Source organism: Urocampus carinirostris, chromosome 4 (genome assembly GCF_059441175.1).
Source record: "Urocampus carinirostris isolate Australia breed hairy pipefish chromosome 4, RoL_Ucar_1.0, whole genome shotgun sequence".
Classification (NCBI taxonomy): Eukaryota; Metazoa; Chordata; class Actinopteri; order Syngnathiformes; family Syngnathidae; genus Urocampus; species Urocampus carinirostris.
The window spans coordinates 37,092,779-37,114,886 of record NC_142352.1 but is presented as its reverse complement, the minus strand read 5'-3'; the positions used below and the strand labels follow the sequence as shown (position 1 = coordinate 37,114,886).

The 22,108-nt window shown below is 39.2% G+C and overlaps 1 protein-coding gene and 1 long non-coding RNA gene across 5 annotated transcripts in view; one reads left to right on the top strand and one right to left on the bottom strand.

Annotated features, from left to right (window-relative positions):
• The window catches only part of galnt18b (UDP-N-acetyl-alpha-D-galactosamine:polypeptide N-acetylgalactosaminyltransferase 18b), a 145,239-nt gene that overhangs the window by 115,781 nt on the left and 7,350 nt on the right, over positions 1-22,108 (top strand). Inside the window, exons 7-9 of the mRNA XM_088334432.1 lie at positions 10,228-10,413; positions 16,535-16,672; positions 19,792-19,887. Coding sequence (XP_088190558.1) covers positions 10,228-10,413; positions 16,535-16,672; positions 19,792-19,887 — 420 coding nt within the window. The remainder of the gene's footprint in view (positions 1-10,227; positions 10,414-16,534; positions 16,673-19,791; positions 19,888-22,108) is intronic.
• LOC148367476 (uncharacterized) overlaps positions 2,053-22,108 on the bottom strand; it is a 38,030-nt gene continuing 17,974 nt past the window's right edge. For 2 of the 4 annotated variants that reach the window (XR_015850317.1, XR_015850319.1), the window contains 2 exons: positions 21,684-21,790; positions 19,366-19,630 (listed from right to left, as the gene is read on the bottom strand). This is a non-coding gene — a long non-coding RNA (uncharacterized LOC148367476). Of the gene's footprint in view, positions 2,481-19,365; positions 19,631-21,683; positions 21,791-22,108 lie in introns of those variants that run through there. The other 2 variants (XR_015850315.1, XR_015850318.1) reach the window with 2 other exon arrangements.

Below are 22,108 nucleotides of genomic sequence, written 5' to 3'. Positions count from 1 at the left end.
CAGAGTAAACCCACGCAAGCACGGGGAGAACATGCAAACAAAAGGCTGGTAGATGGATTTAGACCCATGACTTCAGAACTGTGCCGCGGACTCGCAAACCCCTCATTTGCCGTGCCGCGCTGCATAGTATGTAAACAAAATTGAGGAAAAGTTTAACGAAGATTGTTGTTTTTGTGGTGCAATGGGAACGTGACCCCACCCCAGCTATCTTCGTGTGTGTGAGTGCAATGGGTCTGAAAGGTTTCTTTGCTGAGTGGTTTGAACTAGCCTCCAAAGAAGACACAGAATACGGATGTCCAGGCCCACCTTGACCTGTGAATACAATTAGATTATCGGAGCAACATTGGTCGGTGTAGGTAACGTCGAGATGCCGTCTTGGTCAACTACCTCACTGAACAGACGACAATGGAGACACCTAGGCTGACGTAATCTGAGCTACAAAAGAGCAATGGAAGTGGGGGCTGGGAACAGGCTCTTACCTGGTCTCGTCAGGCCCTTGGAGCTCACTTTTGTTGCACTTCCAATCCTACTTTACATTTTTGTCTCAGGCTTTACACATACTGTTGTTAGAAGAATGTGAAAAGAAAAAATTTTTTAGAAATTGTAAAATACTGTATATATCTCATACCTGTCAACCTGTACGTTTATGCATTTTAAGACGTGTACGACGTACAAGAAAATCTGTACGGAAAAACGCAAATTTGTCAATTATGAGTACCATCCGGTATACACCAACTCTCACGAAACGGCAAATCAATCAAGTCAAACGAGTTCGCCGCGGTAGCCTCTATCTCGGTATGTTTTTTTTTCGTTGCAAACGAAGCGGGATGAGTGAAAGCAGAGCAGTAGGCCTACATTACAACATAGTTTTGAATTTTCTTTGAATACAATCGTCAAGTCGCAATGGCCTAACCTGAATTAAAACGCCGCAAGTTAAATGGAAGAGGCAAGCATCACAAAGAGTGGAAGCAAATGTCAGGACGATCCGAGGGATTGATACAAGCTTCGATGAAAGGTGTGGAATATTCGTAATGTGTTGCTTGCAAAAAAGAACTGAAAGTAGCTGCCTCCGGTTTCTATGATTTAAAGACGCATTTTGATACAAAGAATATGTACAGAATGATATAAAAAAACACATGTACAATATAACATGTTAAACTACATAAATAAACACGTTTGAAAAAAAATATGTTGTAAGATTATTTCGTATTTTGTAAGGGAAAATACGACAGTTTGTAAGGGCATGGAGCCCTGGAGCTTAACAGGTATGATATCTTGCTTCACAAATGTGATCATTTTTTAATGCATTAATAAATAATTGATATAATGATGTAAGATATTGCTTTTGTTTATATGATCAATTAACGAAGCGTCCAAAGTGATTTTTGGGACGGGTCTCTTATAAGCGTTAGGCTTTGACCTGTCATCACTGTCGCCTTTTCTGGTGATTTGTTTATTCTGTGATGGTATGTTTGTTGCAACATGACTGAAAAGAAAAATGAAGGAGAGATATGATTTGACTCAGCGTACAAAGACAAATCAATAATCTTTTGATTACAATCTAACACTTCGGTGATTTAAAGCTTTATTTTACGTCTGTAGGGACGGGTCATCTCCTGGAATCGAAAAACGCCCTTGTCCGTGAGCACTTTTCTAAGCTGTCCATGAAAGGCAGGGGTAGGGAACCTATGGCTCGGGAGCCATATATGGCTCTTTTAATGAGTACATATGGCTCCGAAATAAAATGTAACTATTGCACATCTCTCTGCGGCGTTCCAACGTCAAGTGATTTCATCCCGATTTTGGTCCATATAAAGCGGAAGCAACTTAATGCAGAAGTTCGATAAGAAACCATTTAATCTGAAAAATAAAAATGCTGGACTTTAAATGGGTGAGCAGTACAGGTGGGCAGATCCCTGCACACAGCGCAAGGCACTTCCTTCTCTCGCTCTGCAGTCTACACCGAAAGTGAATATGACGATATGCTTATCGTTTGCAGTAATTTGTGACATTTTCACAAAAGAACTTGGCATGCACATTGTTTTGAAACCATTATTAAGGACAAATTTCATGGAAAAGAATTGCCTCAACACTCTTAACTTAAGGTGGAAGACAAATTGTAAATGGCATATTTTCATTGATTTGGGACACAGGATTTGGCATTATTATCATTTCATACATTTGATTAAATCATCAAATGGCACACAGTGAAATAAAATGTGCTGAAGAATTAGCTTTTGTCTAGAGAGCGTGTTTGGCAGTTTTTTCAATTTTCTCTGAAAATATATGATGTGGCTCTCTCAATTTATTTTCAAAACATTTTTCGCTTTTATGGCTCTTCGGGTCAAAAAGGTTCCTGACCCCTGATGTAAGGCGTGGGGATACTGGCAGCAGGCGAAAGGCGTGGAAACGGCGTCGGTAGGCGGGTATGGTTTTGACCTTTGCGGGCGTAGGTCAGTTTATCAGACATTTCAGGTCATCTACAAATCCAAGAGGAAACAAAAGTAGGAAAAGTAAAAACAAAAGTTTTTGTGGCATGATGTGAGGAGTCATTAAAGGTTCTTTCTTTTTGATAGTCTGTTGCTGGAAAAGAGGGGCGGGGGTTATGTTTTTAGCAAGGCATTCACCCTATAGCAGGGGTCGGGAACCTATGGCTCGCGAGCCATATATGGCTCTTTCTATGAATATCTATGGCTCAGAGACAAATTTGATTGCATGCAAAATTTCTCCATCCTATTCGAAACTTGAGTTGTCCGTCCTATTCAGGTACACGCAAAGCCAATCCAGAGCTAAGTCTTACGGCGTTACTTCGCAGTATATATAGGGCACATTTTTCACTACAATTTACAGTCAAGGTGTCACACAAAAAAGGGGGGAAAAAAACTCGTTTTGGCTGTACAACGCTAAAGAATCCTTTATATAAAAGTTCACTATATAATCTGTGTTCAGTGTTCAGATACCTTATGATGAATCCACAGAACACACTGTAAATACGCCAAAACACCGGAAGAGAACTTAGTTTTTTGATTGGGTGAGTGGGAGGGATGGGTGGAGCCATGCAAAAAGCGCAAGCACTCCCTCCCATCTCTCGCCCTACGCCATCTGCGCCAAAAGTGAGCTCATCAGGCTCCCTATTTGCAGAATGTTGTGACGTTTTTTTGCATCTGGTTTTGAAACCAATATGTATGAAAAAAAAGGGTCAAAAGGAGTTTAACCGATCTTGAGTAATTGCAAGAAAGAGACAATTTTAAAGTGGTATGTTTGTTGATTTTGGGACAGGGGCTCTGGCATTATTCTATTTTCATAATTTTTATCAAATCATCAAAAATAAATGTGCTGAAGACTAAGCTTTTGTCTGGGGTGCGGGTTTAGCAATTTTGTAAATTTGTCTCATAATATATGGTGTGGCTCTTTCCCAAAATAAAATTAATATTTTTTGCTTTTATGGCTCTTTGAGTCAAAAAGGTTCCCGACCCCTGCCCTATAGCGTAGGTGTCAAACAGGCAAATCAGTCCCGCCAAGGCTTTTAATCAGGTTCGCAAGACAAAACTGAGAAGCGCGAGTGAAAAATGAGCTGCAGTGTTAAATATGTCCACTTGGTGTCAGCAAAGCCAGGCACCACTCGCAAAGCAACTGTAGTAGTATTCTTTTTTCTCTCTTTCTCTCTTGCTCTCTCTATCGCTCTTTCTCCCTCTCTCTTTCTTTCTCCATCAATTTCTCTCTCTTGCTCTCTTTCTTTTTTCTCTCTTTTTCTTTCTCTCCCACTCTCCAACTCTCTATTTTTTTTCTCTCTCACCCCCCCTCTCTTTCTTTCTCTCCTTTTTTTCTATTTTTCTCTCTCTGATTTTTCTCTTTCACGCTTTTCTTTTTTCTCACTTTCTCCCTCTTCTGCTTTCTTTCCCCTTTTTGTTTTCTCTGATATTTCTTTCTCTATTTCTCACTTTAGATAGATAGATAGATAGATAGATAGATAGATAGATAGATAGATAGATAGATAGATAGATAGATAGATAGATAGATAGATAGATAGATAGATAGATAGATAGATAGATAGATAGATAGATAGATAGATAGATAGATAGATAGATAGATAGATAGATAGATAGATACTTTATTCATCCCCCGCAGGGAAATTCACATGTATTTCTCTTTTTATTTATTTCTCTTACTTTTTCCGCCTCTTTCTCTCCCCCACCCCCCTCTTTATTGTGCTCTCTCTGTTTCTCTCACTCTTCCTCCCTTTTTCTGTCTTACCTTCTCTCTCATACTCTGTCTCCCTTGTTGCTTTCTCCTTTTTTAACTCTCTCTTTCCTGCTCTCTCTTTCTCTTAACCCTACTAGTCTGGCCCCTGTGAGGTTTTATTCTGTAGCATGTGGCCTGAACATGAGTTTGACACCTTTGCCCTATAGCAGGGGTCGGGAACCTATGGCTTGCGAGCCATATATGGCTCTTTCTATGAATATCTATGGCTCAGAGACAAATTTGATTGCATGCAAAATATCTCCATCTTGTTCGAAACTTGAGTTGTTCATCCTATTCAGGTACACGCAAATCCAATCCAAAGCTAAGTATCTGACGTTACTTCGCAGTATATATAGGGCACGTTTTTCACTACAATTTACAGTCAAGGTGTCACACAAAAAAGGGGGGAAAAAACTCGTTTTGGCTGTACAACGCTAAAGAATCCTTTATATAAAAGTTCACTATATAATCTGTGTTCAGTGTTCAGATACCTTATGATGAATCCACAGAACACACTGTAAATACGCCAAAACACCGGAAGAGAACTTAGTCTTTTGATTGGGTGAGTGGGAGGGATGGGTGGAGCCATGCAAAAAGCGCAAGCACTCCCTCCCATCTCTCGCCCTACGCCATCTGCGCCAAAAGTGAGCTCATCAGGCTCCCTATTTGCAGAATGTTGTGACGTTTTTACACAATAACAGCTTGCATCTGGTTTTGAAACCAATATGTATGAAAAAAAGGGTCAAAAGGAGTGTTACCGATCTTGAGCAATTGCAAGAAAGAGACAAGTTTAAAGTGGTCTGTTTGTTGAATTTGGGACAGGGGCTCTGGCATTATTCTCTTTTCATAATTTTTATCAAATCATCAAAAATAAATGTGCTGAAGACTAAGCTTTTGTCTGGGGTGTGGGTTTAGCAATTTTGTAAATTTGTCTCATAATATATGGTGTGGCTCTTTCCCAAAATAAAATTAATATTTTTTGCTTTTATGGCTCTTTGAGTCAAAAAGGTTCCCGACCCCTGCCCTATAGTATTCCTCAGAAAAGCCATGTTTATAGTATCATAAAGGTAAAATGGAAAATTGGGCGGGGAAGTAGGTTTTTATTTCTTTATGATTATCGTCTAGCACTGCTCTACAGCATAGCAGTTGAAAAGAGAGGGTCTGGGCGGGTGTCTGCGGTGCGGAATCTTGAAGTATGGCGGCCCGGTCTGGACCAGATGCAGTCCGTTTAAGCTGTGGGTGGCAGCTTTCTGACACCAAGGTTAGCATTCCTACGCTAACTTTCAGCCCAACACAGAAGGAGCGTGCAGGTTATACCTTTGAGGTCACTGGCTGAATTGGACTTGCTTGGCCGCTGGTTTAAATAGGACTTCTTTGGTGGTCAAGCAGGACCTCCAGGACCACTTGCTCAATCAGAGTTTTGGCTGGGACAGGACTTGCCTAGCCGCTTGCTCATTCAAAACTGAGTTTGCAGGGTATGGACCGGTTGAGCTCACACATTTTTGCCGCAACCCCTCAATGTCTTTTGTTTGCAAAGACGGGAGATCAGACAGACCCTCACACAGTTGCAAAATCACATAACAATTAAATCACTTTAAATAATTAGAGGGCAGCATGGTGGAGCAGTGGTTAGTTTCGAGGTCATGAGATCGAACCTTCCTGTGTTGAGTTTGCATGTTCTCCCCGTGCTTGCATGGTTTCCTCCGGGCACTCCGGTTCCTCCCACATTCAAAAACATGCATGTCAGGTCAATTAGCCGGTCCAAATTGCCCATAGTTGTGAATGAGCGAGTGAGTTGTCTGCCCCTGTGTGCCCTGCGACTGGCTGGCAACCAGTTTAGGGTGTCCCCTGCCCACTGCCCGAAGATGGCTGGGATGGGCTCCAGCACCAATAATTAGTGCTATCTTGAAATTCAATGCAAGTTTTGACATTGTTTCATCATTTTGAGTTTTTTTGACATTGCGAACAGGTAGATTTAGATACAATTTTCTTGTGCGTAAACCTAGATGGGCTATTTCAACCCTGTGGGGTCCAGTTAAAGGGGAGAGACAGAAAAAAGGGGGAGGGGGGCAGAAGGGTAGTCCCCCCACCTGTAAATCTGAATGCTGTCCAAAGTTTATGTACTCTACAGTCTGGTTAAAGAGTTAATTGTGTGTCAAATATTCTATAGCACAACCATGAGTTTATCGCTCAAAACGTCAAATGTCGACTCAGGCATAATGAGCTGTACAGCGGCATCTCCCGGAGGTGGTTGACTAATGCCCTTCTCGGCCTGACTGCACAAATCATTTGGCAAGTACAAACAAATCCATACGACAGCATCTGTTGGTATCACCATCTGCTGGATCCGACCTGTGCGCCCCCAATCCAAAGGTGATTATTTACCGGTGCTCTTTTTATTAAACCTTCCTTCAATAGCACCAGTAGAGCAGAAACCAACAACCTTGTCCATTGTGGCCAATTCCTAAAGGTCGAACGGCAAGTCATCAAGCGGTCCCTAAGCTCCCAGCTATCTTCATTATGTCATACTTTAGTGTCATTGGATTTTAATCAACGTGGATTGTGTCCTTCCCCTTTTGAGCAGTTAGCATCTGGGGAGCCCCTTCTGACAGTTTAAGTTCTAAAAGGCTAGAGAGGTGACAGAAAAGAAAAAAAAAACATGAATGCTTGAATTAGTTGGCAAAGTTCAGTCACTGTGAAGAGGCTCCTCTGCTGCTATGCCCTCCTCGTGGTATAGGACTTCATTCATTCAAGGGATAGTATGTGATATTTACTGGCTCCGAGTGCTACAAAAACTTTCAGTGAAAAAAAAACAATGCTTTGAATACTAGTCAAAAATACATACCAATTTGAACTTTTATTAAAAAAAAAAAAAAATCATAGATCAAAAAATTCGTATTTCTTTTTAATTTTGTCCTAGTTTTTCTATTTTTATTTTTTTTTATTTTTTTTTTTTTTCGCTTTAACCCGATGGTCAGAAACAGGGGCTCTGGAGCCGAATGCGGTTCTTTGGCGCTCTCTAGAGGCTCCCTGGGGCTTTTTCAGAAATATAAGATGATGGAAAATGATAAACAGTATGTACAGTATAGGTGGATACAGTATATATATAATACATATACAGTGTTCATTTTACCTCTGAAAAGTGATGGGTCCCGGGGACTTGCTTTCTCGAAAATCTATGGGTCCCAACAGAGACCTATGGGTCCCCAAAATTTAGTGTCATCGAGGTTGAAATCGTAAATCGGCGACAAATACATGATATAAATCTATACTTTCATTCAGTTTTAAACATCACAGTTTATTGGTAATACAAATCAGTTAGCACTTCAAGATTTTTCAGTTCACAACAATATTTTACATTATGGAAAATAATATTGCTGAAATAATTATATTAATATATATTCTTTTGTTTATTTTCTTTTGTCGAATTGTTCGCTTCAACACACGTCTTTTCCTTGTCTCCGCAATCTTCGTTTTGTCGCGCCGGAATAATCGCTGTTGTTAACACTTTCTGCATTATGTTTCGACTTATTACTGACACTGAAGAAATTACCAATTTTGTGTTGATTTTCACCTAATACTGACTGTTTTTTCGGAGGCATACTCATACCTGTCAACCTCCACGGCTCCATGCCCTTACAAACTGTATTTTCCTTTACAAAATACAAAAAAATCTTACACCATATTTTTTTTTCAAGCGTGTTTATTTATGTTGTTTAATATGTTGTATTGTATATGTGTTTCCTTATATCATATATATTGTTAATGAACATTTTGTTGTGAGACACTGAGTTGCTCGACATGAATGAGGTTTATTATAAAAAAAAGTTAAAAAATGAAGTAACTTGGACGTTCACTGTAGAAGGAAAAAATACATGCAAATATAATTAAGTAGAATAATAAATTTTCTTATTGAAATTATTAATTCATTTTCTGCATTTAATTATTGTTGGTTATATACTGATTAAAGGGATAACCTCAAACCTGTCTTTTTTCATTTTCTCCTTTTATACATCCTTTTTTTCTTAACTTCTTTATACAACATAATAATTCGTAATAAATGCATCAAAGCAAGTGTGCCTTTTGAGAAGCGGCTCTCTTTGATGAGTTGAGCCGAAAAGCCGGTTCTCTAAAAAGAGACGGACTTTTACTACACAACTAGAACTCGTTTGACTTGATTGATTTGCCGTTTTCGTGATAGTCGGTGTATACCGGATGGTACCCATGATTGAAAAATTAGCGTTTTCTTGTACGTCGTACACGTCTTAAAATCCATAATAAACATACTTTGTACGGCAAAAACGTACAGGTTGACAGGTATGCATACTTAACCTTCCCTCGCCACCAACCACCACAACAATGACGTAATTTCGAAACAACGACATCTCGTTTGCCGAGTTTGGCGTGCAGACGAAAACTCCAACCGCGAGACCAAAACAACAATGGCGGATCTGCCTGACAAAAAGTTTGGAGTGCGGTAAATCTTTGTTAAAAATAAAACTAATCGGGTAATAATGACAATTTTGCGTCAAAAAAGTTGCGTCCCGGAGACGCACGTTGATTTGACACTATGCGTCCCCAGCAAAAATGATGCGTCTAGGACGCAGGGACGCGGCATACGAGAACACTGCATATACACATTTTGTGTACATATACACATTTTGTGTACATATGCACATTTTATATACATATACACATTTTATATATATATATATATATATATATATATATATACCAGTATGTATATATATAAAGGCCTAGGTGCGAGTTGTCTGTCTATATTCTTTCAACATTTTGGGTTTCCAACCCCATGTTCTTTTTTTATACATCAAGCATCTTTATTGTCAAGCAACCCAGATATTCTGACAAACACACAAAATATTGATTAAAAACCCTGACTTTTCAGTGCAACAACAAAATAACTATGAAATACAAGGATACACTTTACATTTGTTATGTAAAGCACACGATCCCTGAAAAACACATGAAACATAATTCAAATATTTACAGATGTACAAAAAAGATTATTATTTTTATTATTATATACCACACCCATATCCCCCTAGTGGGAGTTGGCTAGAGTCATTTCTGACTCTTTTTGGGAGATTGATTCAGAGGAGGGGATTCCCAGCCCCCTTGCTCAGTCATTAGGTGACCCCTAATGACCCTCAATTCCAACCCCTAATGCTGAACACCAAGCAGGGAGGCAACGGGTATCAATGTTTAAGTCTTAGGTATGACTCGGCCGAGGCTTCAACCACTACCTCCCAGTATCGGGGCGGGCGCCATACCTCAATACAAAACAATTTTAACCTTTTTTGTAGCAAATGTATAACAACAATATAGAATCCCTGTAAGCAAACATGTATATTGACCAATCACAAGAGTAACAAGAGCATCTTGAAGGGAACCAGCTCTTGATTAGTGTGGAGCCTGACTGTCAGAGTCAGCTCACACAGCCTGCTCATAGAGCCAATTCGTTCACGAACGACATATCACTGAAGGCCATGACTGATAGAACCAATAAGCAAGCACACAGACTGACTGTCTATGCACAAAAAAACGTATATTCATATATTACTTCTCAACTTTTATTGGGAAATATAGTGCTGGTAAAGTCATTCTACTATTTTTGTATTGCACTGTTGTTCAAGAACGTTCGGTTTGATTATATATTATTATTTATCTTGTTTTTATTATATTTTAACCATTATGTCTTTGTGTATTTTGCCTTCTGCGTTGTTGGGTGGTGGATAATGTTGGATTGTATTTCCAAGGTCTAAATTGAATATTTTAAACAGCAATTTGAGTTGCCTTAAAGGTGCTATACAAATCAATTTTGGTTGATTATCACTGAAGGCCTAGGTGCGAAATGCCGCCACTGAATTTGGGTTACTACGCAAAGACTCCATAATGACTCTTTTCCTGTAACTCTATGCAACCTCTTGATGAGGCTCTCTTCTTTCGGTTTATTTTGCAAATCAGGTGTGGCAGTGCGGCGGCAGCGTGGAGGTTCTGCCTTGTGCACGCATCGCCCACATTGAGCGCGCTCACAAACCATACACGGAGGACCTGACGTCTCACGTGCGGCGAAACGCTCTCAGAGTGGCAGAAGTTTGGATGGACGAATTTAAGAGCCATGTTTACATGGCCTGGAACATTCCTCAGGAGGTGAGTGCAAGCGTAGGCATACAAGGCCGCCTCTTGCCGAAGGGGTTGCTCATGCAAGGCAAGTATTTAAAGGGACGTTATGTATTATTTAGCACCTCCAGTGTTGAAAGAGCATCATACATTTAAAAAACAATATTGAATTGAAGCAAAAATACATGAACTATCATTTAAATGTGCATCTATGTCAAGATTTCTTTATTTATTTCACTTAACATGAGGCTCACCTAGGGGGAGTCAAGTCAAGTCACATTTATTAGCTGCATGATTGTCCTTAATACTGCTGAGGGTACCCCCAGAGAAAAACAAAACCTTGTGAAAGGCTGGGGAAAAAAGTGAATAGAAAAAGATGCGGTATGGTCACTTTGGGCAGCGGTTGGCAAGCAATAATTTGGTATTGAGGCATTGAAATTTATGTTGTACTAAAAAAATATTCCAAGCTCAAAAGTCATCCATACCTTGTGATTGATTACTTTGGACTTTAGACTTGGGTCATGTTTGCTGAGGTGGACCCAAATGCAGGGAAGCTGGAACAGAGGCAGGAGTGTTTAACACAGAATTGTCAGGACCAGAACGGAGACAGGACCCACTTCTGTCGCGTTTCTCACAACTTTTATTGGAAGAAAGAGAAAGGGTTGCGCCTACGATCCGGTGGTTGCTGGACGCGGGGAGCAGTTCGCTCTGAACGCGGAAGTGGATTGTCCGTGACGAGCGATGGCGGTGTCGGGAATGGAAAAACGGGTCAGTAGCAGGAACAGGAGAGCAAAATCGTGGTCGGGGCTCGGAAGCGAGTCGTAAGCCAGGAAAGGAGAGTAGACGTGGTCAGGATCAAAAACGGGTCGAAGCCGGGGGACAGACGGGAGCAAAAAAACAGGTGGGAGTCAGGGTCGAAAAAGGCTCGCTTAGTGTAAACTGAGGTTCGCAGACGGACTGACAAAAGGTGACAGATAGGAGTGGGTTTAAGTAGGGACAGAGAGCCAATCAGGGTCCGAGGCAGTTGTCGCCAAAGGAACGGGCACAGGTGATTCACATCGGGAATCATGACAAGAATGGTATTTATGAACAAAAACCAGGAACAAAAACAAACCAGGTCTCAAAATAATAAGCAAAGTGCCCAATTTAGAAACAAAATTCAAACCTGACATGATAACAGAAGACAGGATGGAAGTGGTATAGAAATGACAATGATCCAAACTCGAATGCTGTCCAAACAGTCATTATAAATGGTCCAGGTCATCATCATCAAGTGTGGAGAGATTGGGCCCAAGTGTGCTTATTTCCAAACCCCCTGGTTGGCACCTGGTAAAGGTGGCGTGCTAGAACCTGACAATACCTCCTCCTCACAGGCCCATAAACCATAAAGATCATGGAGGCTGCAGCAAACAGAGCGTAACAGGGGAAGGGTGAAAGTCCTTGTCGTTCCCTTCTGGAACAGGCACAGAAGCCGCAGAGTGACTTCCTCCTAGCCACCATGAATGGATCCTCCTCGCCACCAGGACAAGAAGCGCCGAGGGACTTTTACTTCACCACTAGGGCCGGGAAAAGAAGTGGCCGAGCGACTTTCTTCAAGCCGCCAGGAAAGGAAACAGAAGCGGCGAGGGGACCTTCTCCCCGCCACTAAGAATGGAAACACAAGCGGTCAAAGGACTTTCTCCTCTCCGTTGAGACAGAGATGTCACATTTGCGTAAGGTGGTCTCAAAGGCAGGGAAACCAGAATGGAGGTGCTTGTACTCAACAAATTATGGTATTAATTTGAAAAAAAAACAGGACCAATAATCAAAAACAAATCAGGTCTCTAAACAACATGCAGTGTCTAAATTCTTATTAAAAAACAAACCTGACACAATAACAGACGATAACGTGAGAGTCGTATGGAAATTGAAATGACCCAACCCTAGGTGCTGTCCAAATAGGTTCAGAGTAATCAGCATCAGGTGTGGGGAGATTGGGCGCAGGTGTGCCCAGTTCCTCACCTGACAACTTGTCGCTGAACAGGCTTTGGATCTTAAGTGGACAGTACTGTTTTAAAAGAGGAATACCAAAGACATGTTTCTTGTCTCTTGGACTGAATTTGATGAATAATTAGACTAACACACTATGTCTCGCCATGTTAATTGTATTATCCTCCAGGGGCCCCTGTATGTTCTGTTTAATAGATTAACATTCACAGGCAATTTATTCAGTCCGTAATGAGGCATTTCACTGAGGGTGTAGTCACTAAGCATAAAACTTAGCAGCAGCCTCACGGATTAAGCACACAGGGGCAAACGCGGCTGCTGCTTTACCTTAAAGCAGTGGTTCTTAACTTGGGTTCGATCGAACCCTAGGGATTCGTGAGTCAGTCTCCGGGGTTTGTCGGAGCCTTTTCAGCGGCAGTAAAGACACACTGACTTGTCATGTCTGTACGTGATGACGCACGCTGCAGATGATCACGTGACATTGCTAGGCCAATCAGAACGTTGCGGAGTTTTAGGCTCTCAGGAGTCATCCACCGTAAGATTGTCATCATAGTACGTCGCGTAATTACTCTCTTCATGGTTCAATCATACTATGTCAAGCTAAAAAATAAAGTGGTTGGACAAACATGTTCTATAAAAATTCCCAAACTTTAAATTTCCTAACTGTGTAAGTAACAATGAAGATGCGTCTGGAAATTGGTGGCAATTCTGTACCCATGAAAGCGAATTACAGTCCCTTAGATAAGCTTGCAAAGTCTTTTGACGGATACTATCCTGCATGAGCCTCTTGTGGGTAAGACGGCCATTCAAAGTCTAAGTCCATTTTGTATGTCCATTACTTCAGATGTACTAGAAATACAAATAAATAAATACATATTTTCACACTGTCCCATGCGTAGACATTTACAAGACTAAAGTCCAGATGTGGGATAACATTCCTAAACCCTAGATCAGGGGTGTCGAACACGTTTGACACAAAGAGCCAAAATTTTTAACTGTGAGAGTCAAAGAGCCACACCACGCACTGACCTGCCATGACAGATAGACACACACAGACACACACAATTAAAAACATATTATTTCCCATAACACACATAACATAACACATAACACTATTTCCGTTTCGCTTTACATTTTGCCATTTTCACCATGAGGGTAACAGTCTGCCCGCTCATGAAATCTTTACTTAATTTCCCGGCATCAGACGTAACTTACGCAGATGATTGGCAGTTATGTGTCCGGAGCAGCATAAAAACAACAAATCTGCCAAATTAATTTCAAAATATTATTTATTTTTTGTTAATAACTCTGATGGATTCAAGTGTGTTTTAAGAGGGGGGGAAAACCAAACATAAAACGAGGCAAAGAGTATATAGAAAATATAATGAGGCAAAGAGCCGCATTCTGATTGGCCAGGAGCCGCATACGGCTCTAGAGCCGTGTGTTCCCCACCCCTGCCCTAGATGAAATAAAAATGCACGTGAGCTTAAGGGTAATACTTAGGTAATACAACTGACATACAGGACATAAGACACAACATACAGTAAAATAGTCTAAGTAGCAGCAGTAATATAAGTAAAGGTAAAATGTAAAATGGTAATATAGGTAAAATACAAATATTCTTCTTAGTCATGAGTCTTCATTTCTTTTTACCTGGCATGGAGATAGTTCAGTACTCTCACTGCCATATTGATGAAGCAGCTGGTTAGCCTTGTAGTGCGGGAGTGGAGGCTTCTGTATCTCTTTCCAAAGACGATAAGGCTAAACAAACAGTGGGCAGGGTGGGTTGCATCATTTGCAATATAGATGGCTTAACGAGTGAGGCGTGTGGTGTAAATGTCTTGTAGGCAGGGGAGTGATACACCAATTATCCTCTTGGCTGTTCTCACAATGCATTGTAGGGCTTTTCTTTTGTAGTCAGTCGTTGTAGTTTCACATTTGATGAGACAGCAGAAGTTGATTACCTTAATGAGATCATCGCAGAACAGGGTTCAACAGCAACTCTTTAGAACAACGAACCCCTTAACGATCCGGCGGCCTGCCGATGGGCCGCTAGACTTTTGATAAACGAATACGTGTCTGTACGATGTCACCAGTCACTAAAGTATGTCATGCCACATATCATTAGAAAGCTTAATTTCTTTGGATACAAGATATCATTTCAATGTATACTCATCACATAAACAACACAATCATTCCGGAACAAGATACCCGAAACACCTTTCTCGGCCAATAGCAAGCATTTTTTCACGGTCCACAGCCCATATGAGCATGGGGCGTGTTTGATAAAAACGGACATCGACTCCAATATGTCCGAATATCTTCAACCAGGAGTAACCAAATCGATTGATGATTGACACATTGGTTAGGCAATGAAATTTCCAACATAATATTATGCCATTTTCCGTGGGTGTATTCAAAACCAACCCGAAAATAAAGTGCGCAAGGCAATCCGTGATTCATTTTTACGCAGTTATTATGTGCAAGTCTTCACAATCGTTGACTTCTGAAAAGAGGAGTCAAACAATTACAAATCTTTCCCAATGGCTAAAAAAATGGGCAAAGTAAAATACAAATTAACAAACGTTTAAGTGTAGTAGAGCAGTCGTCTCCAAATGGCCACTTTTGGAAACGCCTAAATCTACCCTTAGAAAAATGTGTAAAATCCAATGTTTAGTATTTCAAATTGTGATCAAATTTGACAAGATACAGGTCAGGCTTCAAGCTATTGGCTCACTTGTTTTTCAGCTAAAATGTCTATGCTACAATCATCTGCAGGCATTTAATTGAGAAAGAAATTCAGGCAAGGATAAAAACCTTCTATTTCTGTGTTCCAACTCATATTACTCATTGTGACAAGCGTCCCTGATGATGAGATTAGATCAGGTTTTATAATGCCAAGTGTGGAATTACCATTTAGCACCAAAAGCTTTACAATGGATGATGGGAATTACATTTTGAAATGAATTGAATTGTCTTCATTGTCATTCATATCAACATTGTAAATTTTGTATGCAACGAGATTAGACATGGCGCTCAGGGTAAACATGTAATAAAGACTTTGAAAAGGTAAAAAAGGATTTGCAACAGATGGATTTGTGGTAATTTACACCTCTGTGAAATTCACCAATCAATGTTGTGTTTAAAGGGACGGTGTGTATTATTCGAGCACTAAATGTCACTCTTTGGCGTTGTGTAACGAGAAAATAGTGCTAAAATGCACAAGGAAAAATACAAACTACGGAGACCAAAAGTGACCAAAACGCACTAATTTTCCAGTCAAAAAGTGTGGTGGACCAAAATCGCAAGATCATTGTATCTAAAGGGAATCGAATTCAGGTAGCAGCGGTGAGAGCACTAAAACATAACCACTAGACCACTAGTGGTACAGAACACATAAGAAAAGGGCATCCCGGAAGGGGGATTACCACTTCTCAAGGTTTCTTATTTTCCTCGTGCTAAAGTTTTGAGTTTTTCCTTGCTGGCATGTTTGTTAAAGATCAGGGGATGGTGTAATTGTAACCTGTGCAGTCCTTTGAGACATTTTGTGATCAAGGACTATACAAATAAATGTGACTTGACTTGATATCTTCTCTCATTGTCACACTATTTTGCCAATACCAATTTTAGAGAACGGAGAAATTGGAAAGTTGGCCTTAAAGACACATATAACCACAAAAAAGCACATGAACTAATGCACGCAAATAAATGCTGTATGCATTTCAAATTTCATCCACCAGTATTTTACGGTATATAAGGCGTACTGGGTTATACTATTTTAGGTGCGGACGTGGTCCCAAAGGCAGGGAAACGAGAATAGAGGGGGTTGTACTCAATAAATAATTGTATCTATTTAAAATATATATATATATGTATATATATATATATATATATATATATATATATATATATATATATATATATATATATATATATATATATATATATATATATATATATATATATATATATATATATATATATAATTTAATTAGAGGGGACGCAATTTCATTGATTTTTTTATTGATGTTACATTTTAAGTTATTTTTTAGAACCTCAAGTAGTTGTGAAGGTGCTTTCAAGTACCCCCCAATCGGCAGGTACTAGTATATGGATTGGAGAGCTAATGATTGAATGCATTTCTTGTGCGTATATTTGAATCCAGGACTCAGGCATTGACATTGGCGACATTTCAGCAAGGAAGGCCCTGAGAAAGAGGCTGCAGTGTAAAACCTTCAGGTGGTACTTGGTCAACATTTACCCGGAGATGAGGATGTACAGCGAAACTGTTGCATATGGAGTAGTAAGAATTCCAATTTTTTATACTATACTCAATTAGTCATGCCTAAAATCAGCAGAATTAGGTACAATATTTTTACTTTATGGGATTAATTCAATTTTTTGAAGTGCAATCTTCAAAAAAAGTGCTTCATCAAAAAAAAAAACCTCATTAATTATAATTATAATTATTAATGAGCAGAAAATAAGTCTTAGTAAAAAGACAGAAAAAATAAATCTGCTGCCACCTACTGTTATGGGTGAGTGTTACAGTTAACAATTGGAAGAAAGCAAAGATTCTGAACAATGTCTCAGACATGCTTTTTCAAAGATAAAAGATAAAGATAAAATCGGACATATTATTAGAGCAGGCTGTAATTGTATGAAGCAGCGTTGTGATTAGTAATCCCTCATTTTACAGTGGTTGTGTCCCAAAAACATTCCGCAATAGTCAAAACCTGCGAAGTAAAGACCTTTATTTATTTAGAAAATTAATCATTTATTACTCAAGAACCAATGCAATTTACAGGATCAATATTTGTTTAACAAATAAAAATACTGTAGTTTATTAATATTTGTTTTTTTACAAATTACTTCCATACTGTCAAATTATATTTTAAAAAATCATGCCGTTGTATTGCACATCTGTATGGATTAAGGACATAATCCACTTTACTTTACATGATACTTTGCTGGCATCACGTGGGCATTTTGCAAACAAATGCAGTTTGAATTTATTTTTCCATTTATTCATACAGGATCCTCATATTTTTCCAGCATCAACATTTTTTGAAAAAGCACCAAGGAGTGCCAAAGACCCACATGTGGCTCCAAACAAAATTTAGCGGGTGGAGAAGTCCAACTTTGTTGGCGATAGTAAGCATCCTCCTCTGTTTAGCCAGTCAGAATTCAGAACACAATGCAAGATGAAAATCCGGGAAGTAGAGAATCCACTATAAGTAAACTGTAATACAGCAAGGGATTATCTTACTTTTAAACCGGCTGGAATCAGTACCAATATATATACCTGGTATGAGTATTAGCACATCTATAGAGGCAAGTATTTTAAACCATAAACTTGTCTCATACCATTAGAGCCCAATGTATTTTAATTTCAATGTGTATCTATCGAGTCATCCCTAATAAGAACTTGTGTTCACTGTTCAGCCTTGGCGGAGGTCAGCAAAGTGCCATTCCTATTTAAACTATAGATAATGCTTATCCAACCGGAGGACTTTGCAGAAGAATTACATTAGTCAGGAGAACAGACAAGCTACCTATGCATATGCTGGCACTGTTTGTACTGGCCCAAGCCGGAATGTCCTTTTCCTCCCACATCTCATCTAAGACACTCTCTAATGCACAGTGACAGAAGAACCGCCCCCGCCCCCTTGTATGGATGATTGGACCTGTACAAACTGAGAAAGGACGGCTGGAAAGAAAGGAAGCAGGCCAGCCTTATTATATTAATTCTGTCTGCAGACTTCATTATTTGACAGTTGCTGCGTGCATTTGATGCACTACTCAGTGGAATTAGTTTGATGAGTCGGCAAACTTAAACAGCACGGAAATAAAACCTACGATACGTTGTCCGTTTGCATTCAGTTCTGGTTAGTTGTAACACTCCTACAGATAGTTTGTGTTGTGTGCTGTATTCAAAAAAAGATTGCTTTTGAGGGAAATTCTCTCATCTCCTAAACCAATACTTTTGAGGAAATGTATGTATATAAAAAGTCTTCAGTAAGTGTTCCCTGACCTTTAGCTGTTCCATCCCTCAAAACAGAGAATCTAAAACCAAGTTAACATTTTACTTGGTTTTAGAGTCAGTCTCAATTAAAAGATTATAATCCCACCACCACAACTTTCTAAAAACGTCCTACCATGTATGCACACATATTCTTAAGAAAGTACAGAGTTGTGAACATGGCCTCGTTAATTTTACGCTATCAATAGCTTAACAAGAAACTGGTTTATAGGTACAGCAAAATAAATTTGTCACAAATTAAAATCTGCAGTAGGGCAATCTGATATCACGGAAGCATGAAAAAGCAATACAGTAGTACACTGTATATTACGTACGTTCGGTACCATACCGTTTCTACATGTTGTAGACACATCACTTGTACAGTATGGTTGTGAAAATAAGGTACATTTAATGACATACAAAATAGATAAATAAATAAAGAAATACATTAATATTAAGTATTACTGTAAATTGTAGTTCAGGGTTTACTAAATCCCTTAACCGCCAAGGCCTTAATGCCATACAAAATAGATGAATAATTAAAGAAATACATTACAACTCAGTATTTCTGTATTTCCCCAGGCTATTTTGGGGTAGGGGTTTTCTCCTCCACGTGAAACCGATAATACTGGTTTCTATGGTTACCAGTAGCAGGAAGAACTTCCTGATCTGTCTCAGATACAGCACCTTCATCCTCTGGTCGTTTTTGTTTTTCGGTGTAAAGCGCCATCCCGCTCTTCAGAGATAAGCCAGATATCAACATCGATATACCTGACATGAGTACCTAGCCCAACCCTATCTTACACAATATAAAGATTGAAAACATATTTTGCTTGGTTTTGTTGTGTTGCAAATAAAACCACCCGAAAAAAGAAGAAATGACACCCTTTTCTGATTTCTGCCATTTTTTTATTACACTAGTAGAAATGGGCCCCGTTTTAAATTTGTAGTTGGGAATCGGTGAATGCATTAGGTCGTCTACATTGTCGTCAAATGTTTTAAGCTCATCTCCACAGGTGTGGTAAACTTTTGTTAAACCAAAAGGAACTTGAAAGGTTTACATTTATGCTCTCACAAAGACTTTGCACTGCCTGTGGCTTTACTGATTAGCACATAAAGTAAACGTCTATGGAGCCGGTAGGGAGCAGAATAATCCTTGGCGGTGTTCCTCTGCAGCTCACGTCACACTCTTAAAACGCTCCTTATGGTGCACCAATCAGGCAGAGCAAGCACTAGTAACTGTTTGACAAAAATATATGTAATGCTTGGATATTTCCATTTTTATGAAGCATATCTGAAATTCATATTCCAACATTATGAATATGTCCTCTGGTAAGCGTTATCATTTTATTTAATGGAACGTGGCTCATTTTTATTACACAAACATTTGTGTCTTACAGCTGAAAAACTCTCTGAAGAACGATGTGTGTCTGGATCAGGGGCCTGACAATGACAACGTCCCAATCATATACCTCTGTCATGGAATGACTCCACAGGTTGGTAGGGTTTTGAACTTAGTTTTAGAATATAGCTTGCAGGTTTGTGGGGTCGATTTGTAGTTACCCAGATTACCCAAAAGAGGATGCCAGAGGTCCAACACAAATGTAATCGATCTCAACCCCTCAATACGTTTTGAAGGGAAAACCCTGGACACTTTTCATTTTTTGTATTGTCAATTTTCATTTCAATAATTTGACAAAGGTTTATTAATTTGAAAAAAAATGGAATAAAGCACACGCATTGATTAATCTACAACACTACTGTGGGCAAATAATAAGTAAAATGGTGCATTTAGGTCACTTTGAGTCTTACATAAATTACAACCAAATTTCATATTTTTCTTTCAGTAGCTTTTTGAAGGCATCTTAAGGGGTCATAGTGTATTATTTTTTTCCTCCTCCTACAAGTAATGAAACAACTTAATTATTTAACAAAAATAGTAGTGATTTGAATTATAAGCAAAAATACAACTATCATATGTGTTTTTCAATACTCCTAAGTTAAGGAATTTGCATCTATTTTATATAACATGAGGCTTATCGATAGGGAGCTTACATGATTGTCTGCCATTGTGCCGCCTGAAAACCAAGAACAATGGTACAGTTTGGTCACTTTGATTCTCCTTGAGCATTCTAGCACTCATTTTCAGTTGCTCTGAACAAAATAGTGACATCCAGTGGGAAAGTATTACAAATTGTTCCTCTATTTTTTGTTTTTTTTTGTTTTAGTGCCGCAATAAACTCATCTCATCTCATCTCATTAGCTGCACCGCTTATCCTCAGTAGGGTCGCGGGGGTGCTGGAGCCCATCCCAGCAAGCAGTGGGCAGGGGACACCCTGAACTGGTTGCCAGCCAACGCAATAAACTCTTAGTTTAATATTTGATTATTCTGGTGATTCATATCTTAATTAATTAATTGGATAAAATAAGATGTATTGTTTACCCTCATTGTCCCTGTCATGTCCTGAGATACTGCACACTCGTAGATATAAAAGTATTCAGGATGCCGTAACTGAAGTTAGAAAATGCATTTATGATAATAATAAATGAAATGTATTCTTTGGATGCAAAGCACGGATTAAAAATCCAGTGTCAACATGAGCAAATTGCATATCATCAAAGTCACTCTTTTTACAGATTTAAATGCAAAGCCTTTTTCTCTTTGAACGCAGATTTTTTTCCACTAAATTCTCAAATGATCAGTATCCCAGCTAAATACAGGAAAGACGATTCCCTTGAAAAAAAGGCTGCTTGTACGGCTTAAATATTTATGCCTACTCAGAATCCATCGTGTGAGTGTTTTTTGCCGTCTTCTTTAAGTTCCTGCAGTCATCAGTGAATTTGAATCAAGTATTATTGGTAGTTTTGATTCTTTGGATGGATGCATGGATGCATGGATGCATGGATGGATGGATGGATGGATGGATGGATGGATGGATGGATGGATGGATGGATGGATGGATGGATGGATGGATGGATGGATGGATGGACGGAGGCAGAAAGGGATCTAGGGAGAGAGGGTGTGTTGGACAAACACAAACATACTTTCATAGTATATGTATATATATATATATATATATATATATATATATATATATATGTATATATAATATATATATATCATATGTCGTGTATTTTGTAATGAAATCAAGGTTAAAAATAAGACTGTATGAACAAAGACAAACAAAAACAATGACGAATGGATAATGAAGAAAAAAAAAATCAGCGAGAGAATGCCAGGCCCGAACGTAATGATTGACATTTTGTGCACGGGTCAGGCTCGGGCTCTTACCTCAAGGCTGAACCTGCTGGACCAAACATTTTCTTGCTTGTAAAAACGTTGCTGGCTTCGGAGTTGTCTGACCTTTCTTAACGATGTCAAGATTTTCTCAAGACGTCCTGAAACAACACAATAGTATATCTCTTTGTGCAGTTCCTTCTCTTCAAGTTTAATGGCTGTTGGCGCGATCGCTTTCGTTGATTACTGCCCCCTAGCCAATCATAGTTTGTCGAATTGCTGACATGTTCCTATGCCTTCAAGAAGCCTAATTTCTACGAACTCAGAATCTGATAGGCTAAACAAACAGCTTTTTTGAATACTGATGTTACGTCACACGACCTTCAGGATTTTTTGTGAAGGTCTCCTGGTAGATTTCTAAGCTTAGCAACAACTAATGGCTGAAATGTAATCGGTTCAATGCTTAAATATGAAAGCAC